A 22,431-nucleotide genomic window follows, 5' to 3' on the forward strand; every position below is an offset into this window, starting at 1 on the left:
ACAGCTGGAAGTACATAAGCTTACCACAGCACACTGTACCCATACACTTGTTTATTGGTAGCAGGCCCAGGCGCTGGGTTGCTGATTATGCAGCAAGCACCTGCCCGTGGCAGAGATCTAGCTTGGGGCAGACTTCCTGTTAGAGCGCCACAGCTCCCTGAAATGAGATTTATGCAAACTGGCTAAGAGCTGTGATGATGTCACAGAACACTGATAGACCCAAGGGCTATTTCCCTTCTACAGACTTGGAAAGAAGTTCACCTCAGAACCTATTAGGGCAAACTATGAAAACTTGTTAGGGTTATTCTCCTATCCTGAGATCCACCACTGCAAAGGGACTTCACGAAGTCCAAGGATCTCACTTTTGTTTTTTTTTTTTTCTTTCTTTTTTCTCTTCATTGTTTTTGTTTGTTTCATGTGATTTTTCAAGTCAGTTATTCTGGATGTTTGAAAATTGAATTAAGAAAAATTCACGCTGAAATTGGCTGAATGTTGCAAGCTTGCAAAATGGAAGGATTTCCCCTCATTCCCCCTGTGAGTATACGGGCTTTATTTCTAATGTGGATCATTGGGTTCAGTAGCAAAAGACAAAGCAAAAAAAACCAGATTTTAATATTTGAGAATGTTCTCTTTTGGCTTACATTTGTAATGCTGAGAAAATGGTTCAGGTCCTGGGTTCAGGTCAATAGATAAAGCTTGGGACAACATTACAATGAATGGGAAATTAACGTTTCCTCCCTACGCTTGTATCGGATCTTGATCTCCATTTGCTTTCATAGATTAAATGCATGCTAGTTCTGTATGATATGCATATGGCAAGTCAGTACAAGTACCAGCTTTGTGATATTAGGCCAACTCTTGCTTTGAGTTGTAATTTTTCATAATCTGGAGACCTATATAATTTGTGTATTTAACTTTATGCCAGTCTTAGAGTTGCTGAATACTGATTCTAACTACTGTAGATTTTTGGACTCTGTGCTCTTTGTAATGATGGCATTTTAGTCTCTACCTTCACCTTCTTCTGAATCTGAATTTTCTTGAATTCACTTGTTGTAAAAAAGTAACTGGTGAATGAGGGAAAAACTTCACTGCTCTTAATTGGGCCTTTCAATATTTTCTGTTAGACACAAATTCTTCTATATGATAACAAGGCTACCTCTGTCTTTTTTTTTAATTTATTTTTTATTTTTTAACTCTGAAGCATTGTTATGCTGCTGTAATATATTCTACCATGAGTTTGAAGATCAGTTTTATGAAAAATGTAATGGCACTAGCCTGTCGTTGAGAAACAAACCTTCATGGGGCATTTTTAAGCAAAATGGGACAGAGGCTCTAACAAGATGTTATGGAGTTTGTGTAACCTAGAGTGATATCAGATAAAGTGTTTTAATTGTTTGTTTTTTTTTAAATGTGGTAGATAACTTACAGTACTTGCTATTTGTGGAAAAAAAGACAATGCCCAGTCAAGAGTCCTTTTAATAAAACACACATCATGTTTGCTTTTCATATTGTCCCACCTAATGAAGGTTAAACCATATTTCCTTATCTTCAGATCTCCAGGAAAAAAAAAAAAATAAAAGGTAATTTGAATTTCTTTTCTGTCTGGAATCTATATTGATTGAAAAAAATACTTGCTTCTTATGTTTGGGAGATTGTTTATTCTAACAGTTAATCAGTGGTGACCTTAAAATTTACTATTTACCCAAAGTGTGAGAAGACTCTAAAAATCTTTTTTAATTTTTGTAAATACGTCAGCATAAATACCCAAAAAGAAATTGAGAGCATGAAAAACAATAATTTATAGATTTTTCAATATGTTACTTGGTGAGCTTACCAAAAATCCCCTTCAAAAGCACCCAAACCTTGTCCTCAATTACCCAGCAAGCAGCATCTCAGTTTTATTATTATTGTTGATTTTCTGTCTACTCAACCACTCAAAGCCAACTTTCCTGTACTCTTTCTTAAAGTACTGAATTCCAGTTCATACACTGAATAATTTGGGGGGTTGGACTCAACAATCTCTCGAGGTCCTTTCCAACTCCTGCAATTCTGTGATTCTGTGAGTAAAAATCTAACATAGTCTCGCTTATATTCTAACTTGTTTTGCAAGTAGTATTCTGGCTGAAGTCAGGTTAATGAAACAACAGGCAGTAAAAATACAGTTACATCTTAAAGGAACACTCGGTAATTTGTTTCTTATTTTTGTGATTAATGCATTCAAAAGTGAGTATTTATGTGTCTTGTACTTTCAGAATTGTTTCAAGTGCACTTTGAGCAGGGTGAATTACAGCCCAAGCATGGCATCACTATAAATGTCTGTGCCTCTTGGGACTTTTTCTGAGAAGAGACATTACCCTGTTTCTGCACAGGGGTTCCTGTGAAGCAACGTTTTCCTCCTCTGTCCCTCCCCTTTCAGTTGAGGGTGGGTCAACAACTGTCTTCTTCTCAACTCTGCTGGGAAACTTGTAACCTTCCTTTGGAAAATGCTACTCCAGAATTTTAGGAGTACACATCTTTCTGCAAAGACTATGAATATTTGTATGGCAGAGTACTGCAAAGTGGACCCAAGCCTTCCAAGTGGGCTCTATTTATATATTTGAGTAGGGCCAAGGTGGTCACTGTAGAAATCACAGCTCTGTATGGAGGTTTGAGAGTGAAAAAAATCTCTCCAAACTTGCTATTCCACAAAACTGCTTCACCCCAGTGGTCTGGTAAGGCTGGCCCAATGATTGATCTTGCTAGCATTTTTACTCATCTTTTCTAAAATAGTTATACTGTGGTTTTTTTTTGTTTCCCCCCCCCCCCAAGAAAATATAGTTAATCTTGGCCTTAAACTTGTCTCAGCAGCACGTTGTTGGAAACCATGTAGAGTATTTCTGTATCACATGCCATTTGAATAGTTATGATGGAACAATAATGAAAGCATGTAGTGAATTTATGATCACCTGAAATCATCTGACCAGGACAATTTTTGGATTGTTATTCAGTTGAGTCTCCTGTATCACACTTAACCAATGCCAACCAAACTTTCTCCAATAAGTTTTATGGCTTTTCCCATGAGTTTCCAGAGCAAAGAAGGAAGATAAAAGCAACTCTCCATTTACCATAGTCTGCGGCAGATAAAATACTGTTTACTGACCTCTTTCTTTAGGTTGGAATATGGTTTTAGATAACATACTGCACTTCAGGGCATGCAGGAAAGGAGATATCAACTTCAGGCCACAGCTATGAGTTGCTAACAAATCATTCAGTCACTGTTTTGCATGAAAACAATTGATAGAACAAATGGCCATTGAAATCAGTTAAAAAGTTAATTCTAAAATAAATAATTCTTTGCTTTTTGTCTGGTGAAACAAAATAGTTCAATGTCATGGAAGTGCTATTAGTAAGAAAGACGGTGGAATATGTATGTGGGTGGGGAGGTTCCAGAGAAGGACAAAGTGGGTAATGATTACTGCAAGAGGCAGCACAGGGTGAAACCCCTTCTTTCCAACTAGAGACAAATAAGCTTTAAATAAAACCTAAAAGAAGAAAACTCAAAGAGAGATTTCAAACAGGTTCTTGGATATATTTTATCTGTTGAATAGAGGAAAATATCCCACGTTTCCATAGGATAAAAATAATCATGGAAAATATGATAGACAAACTTATTTAAGTATTTAATATAAATATTCCCATATTAATTTATGTACTCTTGACGATCAGACACCAAGATGGAAAATGGTGCCATTTCAAATTGTTTGTAGTGATGGATTGGTCCAGGTTGTGTAAATAAATAAGGACAACATATACATATTCTATCCAATGGACTAGTAAGCAGGAAAAAAATCAAGAAAATTCCAACAATTCATACTAAAGAGACTAAGCCCCAGACTTTCAACACAGAGTATGTAAACACAGTGATCAGTGTAAAAGCAGACTGTTTTGAAGATGCTGAGTATCTGCATCTCTGCACTTGATGAGAACTGTAACGATTAGGGAAATGGTTTTTTTTAAGAGTCTATTTAACACACCTTCCTTTAGCTCTGGTCACTGTATACATCTGAACTTGTAAAACAAGCTTTTCATTAGTAGAAGTACTTCATTCTCAGCTTTCAAAAAAAACCATTTCAAAGAAACCATTGGCTGATAAAGTATATATTAGACTGAAATACAAGAGTTTGGAAAATCTTAGGGAAGAAGAGACAGCTAAGGAGGAATGCAACTAGGCAAGTCAATTATTCTTTTCCATGTCTAAAACTTTTGAATTTTTGTCATTTATCTTTTTTGGACTGCTCTTTGGCCTGTAAAAGCATGACTGGTAAAGGTTTTGTTGTAGCAGTAGAAACTTCATACGTAGCAAATAAAGCTTAATTGACTATACACTGATTTCTTTGGAAATTTGTTTACTATTGGAGTTACAACTTTGGATGCATTTATATATGGAAAATATGTATAATTTCAGACAGTTTAGCATATTTGAACTGAAAGGAAACAAGTATATATACTCTTCTATATACTCTTCTGTGATTTTTTTTAACATCCATTTCTTCCAAGGAGAACGATACTCATTTTGCATTTGGATGTTGAAGTCTCTCTGTTTTCCTCTGAATTATGACAAATGATCATTTCTGAGTATGAAGGCTGATATCCCATAAAGGCAGGAATTTCATAGTGACATTCTTCAGGCTACACAGTTTTAACAGAAAGCATATATTTATGAATATGGAGTAGTAGGGTGAATTAATTTACAGAGATAAGGAAGACACTAAATTCCATTCAGAATGTCATCCTCCTGTCTGGTCTGTAAAGAAGGCAAAGCAAAGCCTCATTGCTTTTCCTTTGAAGAGATCAGAAAACACCACAGGTGTAAGAAATCAGGAAGACTGAATGCATATAATCAGTCATGGTTAGAGAGAACACAAAGAAAATGTGTAGAAAGAAAATAGTAGAAACAGAAGCATCAGAGAGGAGTTGTGTGTGCTGCTTGTCTCCTTTTATCACCCCTCTGAAATCCAAAAGTGGGTTACCCTCTTCATTAAATCTCTTCTAGTCAAAGGGAAATTTTGTTGGAATCACATTGATTTGGAAAAGGAAACTGGACCTATCATTTCTAGAGACCAGAAATAAGAGGAGTCTCTTCAGTGGTATCCCTGCTGTGGTACTAGTAAATGATAATTTACTCCCTTTCTTTAGTATTCCCTTACTGTCTATTTCCAATGTATTTTCTTACACTGTCTACTTTAAGTTATAATTTTCTCAAGATTTTCTCAGAACAGCTATTTACCATCATAGGTTATATGGGGAGCTGACAGACAGGCAATGGATTCGCTCCTGAGGCTTTGAGCATTGCATGGGTCTGATGACCAAGCAGTGTGTATATTGTGGAAGTCATGATGTTTTAAGCAATTTTGCTGCCAGATTCTAATACAATAAACTGATAAAACATGCAGCTGCCATTAAGAATATATGGAGGTCCAAAGTACTTTGTAAAATTATTTTCTAACCTTTTGTGTTCTAACATCTTACTCTTCTGGGAATAAGTCCATCTTTTTTTTGATCTGCTTTCTTCAGTGTCACCATATAAATTAAATTCTTAGAAAATGGACAAATTTTTAATACTATATTTCCAACATAATGAACTGACAAATAGAAGAATTAAAGACAAGAATTAATGAGCAATAACAACTCTGATGTAGTTATATCCAGAAATAAATCCCTTTCTTTTGTCAGCTGCTTATCTACCACCTCCATTTGGATCGTAATGGCAACTAATGCCATAGGGTTCTTGTTCATGAGAATCTAAAGGAGTAATAAAAAGAGAAGCCTCACCTGCATTTCTAGCATGCTGTCACCATAGCCTAAGCTTGCAAAAGACTGGTGAATATATGAGCATATAAACATATGCACATTTTTCTATCAGTTATTGTATTATTTTAAATTTGTCCTTTTCTTTAAAGTTTGTTACGCTAAAAGCATTAACAGAAGAAAAATGGTTCTATTAGTACCTCTCAGAAATAATCTCCTTTCAGAGCAAGTTGCAAGAAGGTTTTTCATTTCTACATTGCTGCTGACATCACAGGATTTTTTTCAGATTGGAAGAAATTATTGTCATGAACTTAGCTGGTCACTGCCTTGCTAAAATTTCTTTTCCTGCTCTCCATTGACATCATTACCCCTGCGAATTGTCACAATTTAGTAAGACCTGCTTTAAAAGACCCAGAATAACATGCTCAGGCAAGGCAAATTTCTTCTTTCTCTGTTGTGTATAGGAGGAAGAAGAAAAAGCATCTGTTAGTATGAAGACAATGTTTCTCTGCTGGGCTGGTGTGGTGGTATCTTAGCTTGGGCCTCCTGTCCAAGGTATCTGGATAGAGGTTCAAGGATGGGTTATAAAGAACTTGTGCAATACCACATAACAAGTTATGTTATACAGACAGCAGAAAACTCTCACCACATCTAAGGATACGGATTTCTTTCTTTTTTTTTTCCTTTTTTTTTTTTCTTGCAGAACATTATTTGGTGTCAAGCATTTTACTCCTGCTGCTTTAATAAGAACTTGAAGCCTCCCCCTTCCCTCTCTAGGCAATATAAAATGTGTTGGTATCTTCTCTTCACTAACAGATATGAATAATTTATAATTTTGAAGGAATTTGTATAAGCTTATAGTTCTAAAAATTCCTTTTCGCTTTACAGCCCTCTGAAGATATGGTGTCCTATGAGTCAGACCTCTACCGACAGCCCCATGACTATTACCAATATCTCAACAGCGATGGAGAGAGTCATGGTGGTAAGTTAAAAAATATCTCCTTGGAACATAAGGTCTCATGGTATACCACTGGAAAAAGATTTTAGGACATTCAGGAAAAGAACAAACAAGCTGCTGCAATCTATAACGTTACAGGGAGACAATATCAGCTCAGAAATTAGCAATATGCTGTTCTCCTTAACCTCTTCTGCTTAACAATACTGTTCCAACCCAGCAATCACAACACTGATTTCTCTGAAAGAGAATTTAAAAAGCACTAAATGATGCAAAGTGCTTCCAGGACATTCAGCGTATTGCCAGGAAAGTGGGACCTCTTGATCTCCATTTTCATTATCTTCAGGGCATTTTTAATTTCCTCTGCAAATCAAAACCACTCTGCTTGTTTCGGAAATCAGAGGACATGAATTTGCAATACTATACTACTCTTCTTGTACTCCCATCTCCAATTCCTTTTTGAATTAGGTCTTCAATACTCCGTGCCTTTATTCTAATTCTGTTTCTCCAGCATTTGGCTTTTTCTAGCTCCATATATTTCTCTTTCTTTTGATCTCTTTCGCATGCCGCCACACCTAGCTTCAACTTTCACTCTTCCTCCAGTACAACCAAGTACTTCCTCTCTCTAAATCTATGTAAAACTTCCTTGTTGCTGTTTGCACATAAACCTAGCTAAAAGTGAAATAAATTGTCGTTATTATTACACACAATTTCAGAGCTTTGGTATCTTCCATATTTTCAAATCTTGTGAGGACTGGACTGTAAATCAATGCAGAGGGGAGAGTCCTGCTTTGTGACTTTTGTCTACTGCACAGTACAATGGTCTGACAACACCACCCTGGAAATATCAGGGTCAATATTGACTCAAGAAGGAAAAGCACCGTTTTTCTGTATCACTTGTGGCAGTCCCTTCAGAACCTGGAATTTCCCTAAGAGACTCTTATTGATATAGCAACTACATCCATCACTACATAATTTAAGGCATCTGACAATTTCACAGCATAGCAAGTTACAGAATAGGGCATTAAACTGAAAAAGATTCCTATCTAAATTTGTTCTCTGTATTGTATTCAGGAAAGACAAACAATATTCTTAAGGCCTAGAGACAAAGAATTACTTCATTTTTTTATAAGTTATCTCGTGGCCTCTGTGAAGTAACGTTCATCAAACCTAGGAATTTCCACATGGAAATTCAGGGTTTTTACAGTACAAACCAAGACTATTTACACATCCATAAAATGAGCATAACATTTATTATCTCAAAAGGCAATTGTGATAATTAAACAATAAATATAAAATGTGCTATGTAGGAAAAAGCACTGGGAAAGGACATTTCTCTCATTAAATATAGGTTACATAAAGCAGCAACACCTCTTCATCTTTCATAGTCTTATCATCCCACCTGTTTACTGCCCAATTTTTCTTCTGGAAGGCTGTTCCTAAGCTACACTGTTCAGATCATTAACATGATTTTACTTGTCACAATAAATACTACAAAAACACAATGTCACCTTTGTGGGTTATGGCCCAAGTAGTACCCATACGTTTTGAAAAGACTCCAAAATACCAACACCAAGAGGCAACTTTATCCCAGCCTGAACATTTCATTCCAATTTTTATTTATGACAGGATTTGCAATGTAGTTGGTTATATCCAAATACATGTCAAATGCTCTCCTGAATTAGTCACCATCTAAGAGAGCAATGAACAACAATGCATCCAGAGGGAGTGAAATACGCAAAGTGAAAAGCCAAGTAGTGGATCATGAGAAAAGCTATGTGGAAGTGCAGGGACGTTACCAACTACTAAATGCTCAGAACAATGTGGATAAAAGTGCAATGGCTGACAAATTATGGGGAAAATGAATAAATAAGGTGCTGCAGTGATAATGGTGAAGTAAAAGAAGTGAGAACATGAATAGATTGAAAAAAATAAGAAATAGGACAGAATTGTGGAGGAGGAGTTCAGCTTTGGGTACAGTGAGATCACTGAGAATATATACAATACAGATTGTATAGAATTGTAGAATGGCCTGGGTTGAAAAGGACCTCAAAGATCATCTAGTTTCACTTCCCCTGCCATAGGCAGTCGCCAACCATTAGACCAGGCTGCCCACAGCCACATCCAGCCTGGCCTTGAATGCCTCCAGGTCTAGTGCCAGATACTAATAGATGCTGCAAAACTGAATAATTATCCTGACTGTGCTGATATAGGACTGCTAACAAAATAGAAACTAAATAGAAAGTCTTGCTCAAGCATCAGACTCTCTCTCCCTCTCACTGGTAACAAATTATTTTTGTGAAGGAGATATGGCAATGGGTTATACTGTAAAGCAGTGCTGCATGCATTGCTGACACTTTTCTGAAAGACAATACTAAAGACAAGCCTTACTCTGTGTCTACTTGAGTAGGCAGCATAGTGCACACAGCACAGCAGTGTATGACTAACTTTAATACATAAAGGATCACTGCCATAAGTGAACATTCAATCTAACATCCGAAAACACATCATAGAAAACCCATATGTTGGATCATAACATGCACTGTTTGAATTTATTTTGCATACTATAGTTTAATTACTTTGTAAATACACCTACCTTCACAAAGGACAGAAATTACTTTGAGTGATCATGTATTAGACAATCACTCTGTCCTGAGACTGTACAGTATTAAGTCCGTAAATGTAATATAGCATATTTTGTAACACTAATGCAATCTTAGTGATTGCATTTGTCTCTAATTTATTACTAAACAGCTTTGGTTTGATAAAAATCACCTGTTGTTTGAAGCTGAATGTTGACCATTGCTCATTTTGTTGATAGCGTCAATGAAACTTAACAGTTTTTGTGGGCTGGAATTTTATTTTCTTCCCACCTCCTGGAGTAATGTGATCATATAGGAAACTCTAATTTGATTTTGTTAGGATTTTAGCCAGTGTAGAAGCGGAGGAAAGTCCAAACATGAGCCTTAGCCGTAAATACTATATGGAAAATAGAAAGAACTCCTAACTCCATTTAAAAATCCCCTCACATTTTTAAAGACATTCTCATGACTTCCTGGGTCTGAATTAGGGATTTTCAAACATTTAATATTATAAAAATAATGAAGTTTGTCAGATTTAAAGTGAGAGTTTATATGATCCTGTTATTAGAGATAATACTGCTACACTGTTCAGGAATATGGGATTTCACTCAACGTGGAGCAGTCCTGTAGTGTAGACATTTTGCAGTGTCCTTCAATATTTTTTTCATTTCCTTACGGGTTTTTTTCTGGGTTTGTTTCTTCAGACAAGTGAAACAACATGGGAACATCTAAGCCGTACACTGTGGTAGTGTGTAAGAAATCCTCTGCCACATTTAGTGTCTGTGCAGCACAGGGCAGAACCACTCAGCCACTAGCTCACACTCATAAGCACAGACATGTCAAGAGTCATCATCTTAGATGAGGCAAAGTGCTGTGCTGACAGAGCTGTTGCATTTCCTGTTCAAGAGCTGGCTCAGGAATTTCTTGCACAGTTTTGCACTGCATGATGAAAATGTATCTTGTTATTCTATAAGAAACACTTCTCCTAAGCCTATTTCATATTTTAGCTTCTGGATCTGATGGTATTTGTCTGTTAAAACAGGAGCAAAGCAATCTATGTTGGGCAAAGGATGACCAAGAAACTACAGTTATGTTTCTCATTTTGAGATTAAGAATCTATTTCCATGGCGAATAGTAGCACAATGTTTTTAGGTCTGCTATTGCTTCCCAACAGTCTAACGTCCCTTGTGCCATTAGAGGGAGTTTAGAGCTCATGACTGTCCTTCCTCTAACCTTTCACTACATACAACACCAAAACAAACACCATCTCCATGCCTCTATAAGAGAGAATTTTTTTCACATCCTCTTTCACTTCATAAGAAATTTCTCACAATGACTCCATTGTGTAGCTATTGCTTGGCTTTTAATGACATTTTCCTTGACCAAAATAATAGACACTTTCCATTTCTAGAATCTTTTTCTCCTTTATCTTTTCTTCTCTCCACTTTAAATTTTTTGTTGCTGTTGAAAAGAATTATTATGCATCGTTAAAATAACAGGAACAATAACGTGGAAGGAAACAACTCTTAATACCTGCAGATGAAGATACTTAGATTTTTTTATGTATTAATTTATTTTCTATTTTATTAATGTGCAATAGCTCAGCCAAGAAGGTTAATTGCGGAGGAGTCTGAACACAGAATTTGGAATTTCATTTTCAATGCAATTAAAACAGTATCTTTTTCCTAAGTATCTCTATGAAACTATCAATAACTAAGAAAGATACAAAGATTTTTCTTATGTCACAATTTTCATATGCTGAAGTAATTTCTGGCAGATTTATTTTGTAACATTTTAGTATTATGTGGTCACTGATAACTTCATAATTGTATTTTTTACGACAGCACATAATTCAATATAAAAAAGAATTCAGTAATGAGCAATTAACATGAACATGCATAAATAATGTTCTACTGATATATATATATATATATTTTTTTTTTTTTTAACTACAAAAGAGTATAGAACAATTCTGGAGACAGTAGGAACCTTGTTATAAGCTTATGATAAGCTTCAGCAGATTAAGAAGTACCTGTAAGGACAAAAATGTCATTGCTACTAAAAACATTTAAGAAGAATCAGAGGTAGACTACCTGGAGTATGCACAAGTACTCATGGCAATGCATGTTAGAAATATACTGTCTTGACTGCTTACTACCATAGCTACTACAAGTCAGACAGCTGAAGATGTACTGTTGACGTCCTGATAGAGTTGTGTCTAGGCTTTGTCATCCTTATGATTATTAACTGACCTCTTTTGCTGCAGTAGATACTCAAATTCAAAGGATCTTTGAGAAGATACACTGACAGCTGACAGAGGAGCTTCTGCACAAGGAGCAGAGTGAAATCACTCTAAGAAACACAAACATAGACTAACCATGCAATATATTCACAACAATTCACTACAAGTTATCATATGGGTTGCTAGTGGTAGATCAGTCTCCGTGGTTGACTATAAGTAAAGAACTCTTCAGTAAATTAACCAAGTAAAAGCATGAGTTAGTATGGCTCAGACTTCCAAATAAACAAGTTTCAGATTGGAAGTGTCCGAACCCTCCTGCAAGGACAGATAGATAACCTGTGCAGTCATACTCATGTGCTTTGCTATTTCCTGAATAGATTTGAATGTAACAAGTACCTGGGTATGCTGCATCCATAAAATCCCTTCTACAAGAGAAAATAAATTGGTCTCTAACACTAAGCTAGGAAAAGTTGCTATTTTATAATTATGCATTAAAACTTTGGGCTAGAAAATCATGTTTAGCCCATGGAAAGCACTATACTATACAACAAAACAAAGAAATTACAAAGTAATACAGCAGCTCCCCAAGTACTTTTATGAGCAGATTTCCATCCCTTAAACATGAAGTTTGGTTTGTCCATGGTTCACCCACAATTCAAAAAGCAGGTAGGACAAAGAAAGTAATCACTAGCATAGTGAATGGTCTGCTAGAGCTTCCAAATACAGGCCTGATCCATACAGGCAGCTACAAGCTACAAGTTACCAAGTACAATTATGTTTGTAATAAACATATCACTGGGCTCCCTCTAAAGGAAGCCATGTTCAAAGTCACTATCCCCATTTTCGGATCCCCAGTGAGGCTAGACTTAATTGCTTGAAATGGAAATGGGGAAGGATGAGGAGTTCAAAGCTGAGGAAAAGAACAAAATTGATATTGAGAAAACAATATTCCTAGCACGTTAGATAATGTCATACACAATAACACCATATTGCAGAATGAAGCAATTGCTCTTCTCTTTATCACTTCAGTACAACTACACTTGGAACAACATATTTAATTCTGCTCGTCACATTCAGAACATTGCCAAGAGCTGGGAGAGAATTTAGAGAAATGTACAGGTATAATTAGGGAGCTGAATATACTGATTTTTACTGAAAGACTGAGCACTAAACACATGCAGCTGGGCAAAGTGATTATTAGGAGTAGACTGTAAGAGTACATATTAACGACTTAAAAACGTGTGAAGGGTAGGGAAAAAATTATTTATAATAATACAGAAGAAGAAAACTTGGAACAGTAAGATATAAACTGTAAGAGTTACATGAAATTATGAAGAAATTCTGGTGTTGCATAGAGCAGTGTATGAAAAGTTACAGTCTGGAAGGCTAGATCCAAGCTTAGTGAGAGCAGAGGACATGATGACTTTGATTTTAAACAAGAGTACACATAAATATGTACATAATTATGACTGCAGCTACTGCATGTAGGAGAGAAATATGTCACGGAATGATACAAATTTCCTCTAGCAGTTTTCAATTTGGAGCAGCAAAAAAATTATGAAAATTTTTGAGAGCTTATATTGAACAGTGATCTAAAACTGAGTATTGCATGGAAATTAATTTGATCTCAAAAGTAAATAAATTAAGAAACAGATTACAGAAATGTGTTGCTAAGTCCTGTGCCTTGTGTGTAGCACTCCTGCAATTTTTTGCTGGTTGATGAAAATAAAGAATTTTCATCTGCTTGTTTCCATGACATGAGGAAAATTGTAACTACAATCTGACAATATGTAAATTGGGATATTTTTTGAGAATGAAAGGTAGAATTGTTACAGTCTCTTCCTAAGACAGGTGCCAGCATTAATATCTTTCGCATCTTGTGCTACATTCTCACCAAAATCCATCGCTCTTTCTAAGATTACTTTCCTATATAAAGAGGCATAAGTACTGCTTTCCAGCCATACATGTTCTGGAGATTAGGAAAAGAAACTTTACAGAAATCTATAGAGATTGTCACCAAGGAAAGACAGGTCTACAGGAATGGCATGGAGTAGGCAGAAAGGAGAGTGGCAGAAGTAGAAACCAGTGAAAGGCACATAAATGCCATGTTTCTTACTTTTGTAATGACAGACAAACTGTTATTTTCTTTAGATCATTACTGGGAGTATCATCCACACCACATGCACAGTGAGTTTGAGACCTTTGGAGATAACCACTTTACAGAACTGCAGAGTGTACAGCCTCCCCAGCTGCAGCAGCTCTACAGGCACATGGAGATTGAACAAATGCATGTCCTGGATTCTGCAATCCCAACCACACATATTGGACTCAACCATCAGGTATGGTCACCAACCCTTCTGCAGAATTATGGTGATGATTAAGGACAAGGAACAGATTGCATCAGGGAACGCTTAATTTTATGCCAAAGAGATTGATTATGAATTATATGAATTCTTACTGCACAAGCACTTGATGTAAAACTCTTCATTCTCAGGACAAATGTGGTTTAAACTTTAGATTTATCCGGATGATGAGAAACCACGTTCCTCAAAATGTGCATAAAAAGATCATTGCACTTTGTGGAGGTTTCTGAAATTCAGATTTTTTTAAAATTTGGAATGACAATAAACTCTTCTGAAATCCTACAGAGGAACTGGGCCTGAAAAGCTGTAATAGCAAAATTGTCCTTGACTCCTGGGCAGTATTCTGAACTCCTAAGTGTCAGGAATGTTTTAAAAATTCCAAGTGACCCCTGCAAATTTATATGACCTGCTGCAAGAAATCCAAGTAAAGACAAGTCATTGGTGATTTTATACTGTGGCCAGCTTACTTGTGTTTTCACAGAATCATAGAATCATAAAGAGGCTTGGGTTGGAAGGGACTTCAAGGGTCAAGTTCCAAACCCCCACCACAGGAGGGCCCTAAATCAGATACAAGATCAGATTGCCCGGGGCCCCATCCAACCTGGCCACAAACACCTCCAGGGCTGGGGTATCCATAACCTCCCTGGGCAACCTGTTCCAGCACTTCAATGCTCTCTCAGTTAAAAACTTTCCTATATTTAATCTAAATCTCCCTTTAGTTTAAAACACTTTCCCCTTACCCTATCACTATCTATCCCTGTAAAAAGTTTATTTATCTCATTTATAAATTCCCTTTAAATATTGGAAGGCCGCAATGAGGTCTCCCTGCAGCCTTCTCTTTTCCAGGCTGAACAACCCCAGTTCCTTCAGCCTGTCTTCACAGGAGAGATGCTTCAGCCCATGGATCATCATGGCCCTCCTCTGGACCCTCTCCAAAAGCTCCACATCTTTCCTGCACTGGAGGCCCCAAACTTGGACACAGTACTCCAGCTGGGGCCTCGTGTGGGCAGAGTAGAGGAGGACAATCACCTCCCTGACCCTGCTGGCCACCCATCTTCTGATGGAACCCAGGATACCATTGGCCTTCCAGACTGCAAGCGTGCACTGCTGTCTCATGTTAAGTTTTTCATCAACGAGGGCCCCTAAGTCCTTTTCAGCAGAGCTACTCTCAAAGAATTCTTCTCTCAGTTTGTTTTTATCTGAATGTAGCTAAATCATGAGCCAAAACACACTTTCTCACCTCTTGCAAAAAAAAAAAAAAAAAAGTTCTCCAAAATACATCAGTCACCCAAGTGCCAGTGCATGCTCACTAAAGCTGAAATTTTAATGAGTTCCGTGGTATTGCAAAGATATTAGAGCAAAGTGGGTATGGAGACCACTTCTAATTCCTGATCCAACAAGAATATGCTCCATGTCATTACTGGTAGCAAGTAGAAAGCTGTGTTATCTTGTACCAAGGGGTTTCCCGGGGCAGACAAACTGCAGACACAATGTGCTCAATACAAGACAGGCTAGGGATGGGACCAGAGAAAGAACTGTTTGCCGATTACCCTTCTGCATGTAACGGTGCCAATGCTGAGGTTTTGTGAGAGAAACTGGATGCACACAATTGTTATTTTAGGGTGTTTTTTTTTTTAGTATTCAAACTGAAATTGCATGTAAATGCCGTATAAATTATAAACAACTTAAAAATTGAGTAAGTTAACATGATCAACAGGAAACTGACCTACTGAAAACCATCAAACTTCTTACCTATGACTGAGAAAAAAAAAAAAAAATCAGGAACTGAATATAAGATGTAGCTGCAAATATATAATATTATATATATATATATATATATAATTAGGACAAATAATAGAACATCAGCCTATGGGAATCGTCTAGTCCTTCCAGTTGCTCAGTGCAACAGCTAGCATGTAACAACCATTACATCCAACCAAAGGCAAAGAATAAAAATTGACTATGTAACAAATGTCTTTGGAAACACCACCAAAAAATAAGAGAGGGTACTTCTGTTTAACCCACTTTCATTTTTCTCAGTTGTCATCTTTTGTCTCAGGAGTACTGTCAGAGAATTAATTTTGCTGCACTGTGTTCCCTCTCTCCCAAGGGAGAGAAGACACTAATAGATGCCCATCACTACCCTCCTCTTCCTAACCAGCTGGGAATCTTTGTTTTGTTGTTTTTTTTTTTAACTTTAACCTGTAGTTGCTCACGCAGGTGGTGCTCAACATGCTCTGAAGTTCAGACTTCAGTGCATCTCAGCCGCAGTTCTAGGCAACACTTTGCTATTCAAGGCATTTCTAAGGAAATTGAAACAGGAAGGAAAATTTATTCCTCAGCTGAATTTTTCACTTAACTAACTGCACCCCTGGCTGTCGTGCAGAATTACACTTTGCAAATTAAGGAAAAACATGCAAAGAAACCTAGATCTTTCTGATAGTAATGCCTCCTATTTATTTCCACAGAAATTACAATATCACTATTCGATTGACCAAATTCTCAGCTACAAAAACGCTGTTTTTCAACATAGTCACCACCATTAACTATGCATTTTCACCAGCAATGAACAAGAGCCTGCATGCTGTGCTCATAAAAATATGCATTGGCAGAGGTGACCCATTGTTTAACAGCTCCTATGACTGCATCATTGCTAGAAAAATGTTGCCCTTCAATGTTGCTGTCTCCAGTGCTGAAATACACCATTTACTGCCTCACTATGTTCACATTCACTGCTTGATCTGCATAAACACTCAGCAAGCATCAGTGAAGGTCAATTAGTGCCATTTTTTGCACATAGAGGAATTCAGTGACACACCTTTGTTTCAGACACACTTCCATGTCAGACACCATTTTGTAATCGGATCCTCTGCTGCTGCCATACCACCAACATCCACCTCTGAGGTTGTGGGCCAACATAAAAAAAAATAGAAAGCATTACTTTCAGAACAGACCTTGTATTTCTCCGATCTTCAGTTGATTGAATATTATTTTGTCAAATCAAATTCAAAGCACAAACAATCTTTGGGCAACAGTACCTTCAAACAGATGGTCTCATCAAATAAAAAATGAAGAAAGGAATATTTATTTTGAAGGCAGAGTGAAAGGAATGGATGGAAAATAAGGAAAAATCTTTTATAGCGAGGGTGGTCAGGAAATGGAACAGGTTGCCTAGAGATATGGTTGATACCCCATTCCTGGAGACTTTCAAGGTGAGGGTGGATCAAGCCCTGAGCAACCTGTTCATTGCCGGGGAGCTGGACTAGACGACCTTTAAAGGTCCCTTACAACTCTAAGGAGTCTATAATTCTACAATTCTGTGAAAACTGTGAAAAGCTTTAGAAGGAGGAAAACTACAACTGGATGCCACAGATTCTGAGAAGGTATCAGAATACAGAAAGCAGCTAGAAGTTTTCTCTCTCCAGATTTGTATTAACAAGTTGGCTCTTCCAAACAAAATAGCAAGTCCTCTGCAACTCTGTGTAGCACACTTGGGACCTACACTGAGGCACTGCTGAACTGGGTGTAAGAAAAGTACAGCAGAAAGGAAAAGTAGAGACAGCATGGGGAAATTTTGTTTAGTGCTCAGGTTAGTCTCTGCACCTTCCTTTCCTTGTGAGATGCTGTTCATCTTCCATAGCGTGTTCCCACTTTCCCACTCCAGCTCCAGCAGAAACTGGTCCCCAGTGCACTCTAGATTTCCATAGCCTTTGTCTTTACAGAGGCAGCAGGTTCTTCTTCCTCCGTTCTAAAACACCACCCCACCTTCTCATTCCCCCTTCCCCCATGACATTGTTTCTTCTTTCCTTGCTACCACTGAGGCTACAGCACTTTTAACTGTAAAAAAGCTGAAGGTGACTCTGTGGTGAGGGCTAAAGTTTCGCTCTTGGGGATCTGACAGGAAACTTGCACACACTCTTACCCAATCCTGGCCTTCCTGCCGTGTTCAGCTCCAACCAATCTGCCAACTCATTAACCGCCAGCTGCTCTGCCTTGAAACCAGCACTTTGCACACTCCTTATTGGGACATTTTAAACTGGTGCAAAACTCATCTGAAAAGCACCACTTGGCCAAGCCTGACATCGGGTGGGTGGTATGACTCATGAAATGAACACCCACTCTGTGCCTCAGAATCTAAATCTGTAGAGAGGGAATCACGCTAAAAATGTCGTGTCTTGATGGAGGGAAGGAAGAGCAATTCAAAAGCAGCTCACCTCCCATGGTTAGCAATCTGGCTCATTTCATGAGAACCACATTTTATTTCCTGCTATATTTGAGGATTTTTTATTTTATTTATTTATTTATTTTAATTTAGAAATTGGGTTCTTACTCCCTGCCCCTCAGACTAGTCTATTTCTTATTCTTCATCAAGAAGCTGCAATAGTTATAGGGATCTGATCATGAGCCCCAACAAACCACACTGCAACTGAGAATTTGCAGAGCTGTGGTGTATTCCATACTGTTCCTGACAAGACCTCCATGTAAGGGCAAGGGAATTCCCTAGCACAGAAGCCAGCTTGCCAGCTCTGCAGATGAGAAATCCCCGTCAACAGAGAACTTTCAGATAGCCACTTAGGAAAAGAGAACACAATCCAATATGATATATCCCCAGTGGTAAAGCTATTTCTCTCCTCAAGGGGGAAATTCAGGACAAGAAGTTGATAGACATGTGTAACGCTGGCCTCAGAGATAAATGCAGTCCCACAGTCATTTAGTGTTGTCAGAAGCTACTAAATCTGAGGAAGGAATTGAACAACAGAGCCAAGGACAGTCAAAGAGGCTATGCTGGGGCAAAACTGTTCAGCTTTGCCAAATCCAAAAGAGCAGCTTCAAAAAGCAGAAAGGAAGTTGATCTCAAAAGTGGTTGTAAATAGGGGATAGATAACGGAGATCAGAAACTCAACTATCTTGGTACATAATCACTATATAGCAGGAGTTTGGCTGTGTTTGGGAAGCTCTGAAGGTATACTCAAAGCAATTATTACTAATATAGCTTTTTTTTTTTTATCCAGAAGGCTTGAGTTTCAATTTTCATTTTTAAAAAACATTCATATGATTATCAGTATATTAGGTAGGACACCAATTATAGGAATATATTGTCTTCAACCAGAAAAAAGAAAGAAAACAAAACTCAAAAAAGTTCTTAGCATATTAGAAAACCTGTTATTATGTAGAACTTTTTCCACCTTCTCTATCTATAGATATATAGATATATATCTTCTCTTATATATAAGAGATACAGCTATCTCTATTATCAGCAAGAAGAAATGTATGTAAACTAGAAAGAGAAGGTACTCAGGAGGTATGGGGAAAGGAGGACAATATCACTTGCATAGGATATAACATATGGGAAAGTACTTTCACATTATAATTTCTCCTTTTCTCTTGTAAATACTTTTTTTAAGATGCATCCTTGCATATAGATTAAGTGTCGACTGTTATGTGGAGGGTTTTTTTAGCTGCGTAGTATTTATTTTTAATGCCTCTAAGTCATTCACTGTGAACCTAAACAAACTCATATGCCTGTTGCTTTCCCCCCCTTTCTCTGTAACTCTCTCTGACATCTCAATTTTTCTCTTGAATGCCCTTACTCTCTGTTGCTACTTGCTCCCCCTACTACTCTTTTCTCTCAAAGGTTTCCTATTTGCCCCGGATGTGCCTACAGTACTCCTCTCCACCACAGCCCAGTTCTGATGAGGAGGATATTGAGAGGCAGAGCCCACCACTGGAGGTATCAGATGGGGAGACTGATGGCGCGGACCCTGGGCCTGGAATCATGCATGGCGAGACAGGTCAGTGAAAAGAGTGCTTCTTGCTGAGCAGCTGTTACATTAAAATTACAATAATGAATAAAAAAGTTGAACTACTGTGTTAGTATTTTATCCCACTGCCAAACCTCCACTTTCCCTGATTCCTTTGCACTCTCCTGTCTTCTGAATCTTTTGTCACCATAGTTGTGTCTGTATCTCAAATACCATTTTTTCATGTACTCCTACCTCTTCCTTTTGTTTTGTGTATTCAGGCTTCTCCCTAGGTTTTGCCATTTCTACTCCATTTTCCTCTAACAGAAGTGAAAAACAAGACAAGAAGCTTAAGGAACTGATTTTTAAGAATGTTGAGCTCTGATGGCTCGGTACTTGTATAGCCTGTCCAAATTAGTTTCAGATTGGTTTCAAACTAATAATGTTTCTCAATTATTTTCAAATTATAACAAAGGTTAGATCTTTGAAATTTCTTATTCTCAAGTTTTTCTTTTTGGCATACCAATCCACTTTATGTCTTTATGGTGCAACACTGTCTCTTCTTATAAATACAACAAATTGAAGAAATACACGACTGGCAAATTCTCCTGTTCCATCAGACCCTACACAATAATAGTAATGTTCCACTGCCTTTCGTCCCTCTTGCAGGCAGCAAGAAAAAGATTCGTCTGTATCAGTTCCTTCTGGACCTTCTTCGCAGTGGAGACATGAAGGACAGCATCTGGTGGGTAGATAAAGAAAAAGGTACTTTCCAGTTCTCCTCCAAACACAAAGAAGCATTGGCACATCGCTGGGGAATACAGAAGGGCAATCGCAAGAAAATGACCTACCAGAAGATGGCACGGGCTTTGAGAAACTACGGCAAGACAGGGGAGGTCAAAAAGGTCAAGAAGAAGCTGACCTACCAGTTTAGTGGAGAGGTGATGGGAAGGGGGGTCACTGATAGGAAGCATTATCCTCACTGAGGCCACGGGACCCTAAGCAAGAAAAATATTAAGACCTCCTGGCTGAAAATCAGCAGAGGAGATGGACGCGTCTTTCTCTTTGCTTCCTGTGCCCCCTTCTCTGCCTCTAAAGGGCCTTTACCATCAGATGTTTCTGGTACGAATTCCCTTTTTCAGCATCTGAGAATCCTAAACATGACAGAATTCTTTGCTTCCATCCTACAAATTGGACAGAGTTGGGAAATATAAGCAATGTACAAATATATTATTGTCGTGAAAGATTTTTTTGATTGTATTGTAACTAAAGAATACAGCTGATGAAGTTTTGCCTTCACGGGTGGTGCTGTGTCACTCACAGTGACACTGCATTAGCTTACAGCTTTCAGACTAGCATTAATACAGGCTCTGCCGCAGCTCTCAAAGCTAGAGAGAAGTTTGCAGATCTGAGAATGATACTGGTTCTTTTAAATAGTAATAACATGTACATATTTAATAAAATTTGATATAATTAAGTCCTAGTGTTTGCATAATAAATGATTACTTCACAGACAAATCTCATGGTGCATTCAATCATGCAGATACAGCTCACATTTGGTACCTAAACATAAAGCACACTGGGCTAGAGGGCTCTCTCCCTTTGCCCCTACTTTTACTTTAAGACGTCATCAGTGCTATCAAATTAAGAACCAAGGATAATAGGTGACATTCATTACTGTGAAAGAAGCTACAGTACTAAATTCAATTTTAGAATATATAGATATATCTTTTTTTTTCTTTTCTTTTTCCCCATGCAAATGAAGCTCTGCCAATTGAATAACTTCTATTCACTTATACCAAGAAGGGCATTTATGGCTCTGTCCGGTTTAGGACATAAGAATTAACCATGTTCTTCTGTGGTTTCAGTCATTTTCCTATTCTTGTTCTTTCCTGTTGCTTGCTTATCCACAGTGGTATCCTACTTTGGTTTATGAACCTTTCTGGAAAATGAGATGTCTTTAATCATGTTTTTGCAGATTTCTGCCTCAAGAGGTTTTTAAGCTTTTAATTGTGGAATTTATCCCTACTGTAAAACAATAGTAACTAATAACAATTGCATTGTACAAATTACACTCAAAATGCAAAATAAATGAGAATTCAACACCTGAGACACAATGGAAAACTTACCCTGCGCAACTGAAAATGCTTAAGAAAACCTATACCAACAAACACTGAGAAGAATTAGCACTTTAATGTTATTTAGCATATCCCAACTGTGATTAACAACTCAGAAATCAGGAAATGCCATAATGACTAAAATTAACGAACCTTTCTTTTTTTTCTTTTGGCCATTTCTACAAGTACGGTGTTACAATATACTTGATACACAGTTGGAAACCACTTTCAAATAAACAAACAAAATATTCACCCCAACTCCAGTACGTATCTGAAGTTCCAGAAAAATAATTTGTGAGTAATTTGTATTCATGACTCCTGTATATGTTCTTAACCTCTGATCAAGACCAACAGAAAAAAAGTATATGCTTTGATAATGTAACAAGAAATAATAAACTGTCCAGGAGAAACTGAATTCCAAAATAGATTAGATGAAATGAGATAGATATAAAATTAAGAAATAGGTTTTACTTAATATTAATAATAGTAGAACTTGTCAAACACAACAGTGTTAAAGGCTTAATTTGGTAACATAGCTAACTTGGAGGTTTTCAGAACTTACTACTCACTGAAACCAGAAAGAGTTGAAAGTGACGAACTTCTTACAGACATGAGATCTCTAAGATACATCTAAATGTAGTCGC

General features: G+C 37.4%; 1 protein-coding gene across 4 annotated transcripts; it reads left to right on the forward strand.

Annotated features, from left to right (window-relative positions):
* Nucleotides 1-489: 489 nt before the first annotated feature.
* Nucleotides 490-20,656, forward strand: SPI1 (Spi-1 proto-oncogene; the record flags this gene model as incomplete). 4 transcript variants are annotated; one of them, XM_079537239.1, is made up of 6 exons in its annotated part: nt 490-534; nt 6,676-6,769; nt 13,718-13,905; nt 14,776-15,045; nt 19,565-19,725; nt 20,344-20,656. In XM_079537239.1, 6 exons carry the CDS (start codon nt 490-492, stop codon nt 20,654-20,656), a joined length of 1,071 nt encoding a protein of 356 aa, XP_079393365.1. The 4 variants fall into 4 exon arrangements, with proteins under 4 accessions (XP_079393365.1, XP_079393366.1, XP_079393367.1 ...); XM_079537240.1 differs by lacking the exon at nt 14,776-15,045; XM_079537241.1 differs by lacking the exon at nt 14,776-15,045 and having other exon boundaries at nt 19,595-19,725.
* Between the last annotated feature and the right edge of the window lie 1,775 nt (nt 20,657-22,431).

The sequence above is a fragment of the Tetrao urogallus genome, assembly GCF_951394365.1.
Source record: "Tetrao urogallus genome assembly, chromosome: 6".
In the NCBI taxonomy this organism is placed as follows: Eukaryota; Metazoa; Chordata; class Aves; order Galliformes; family Phasianidae; genus Tetrao; species Tetrao urogallus.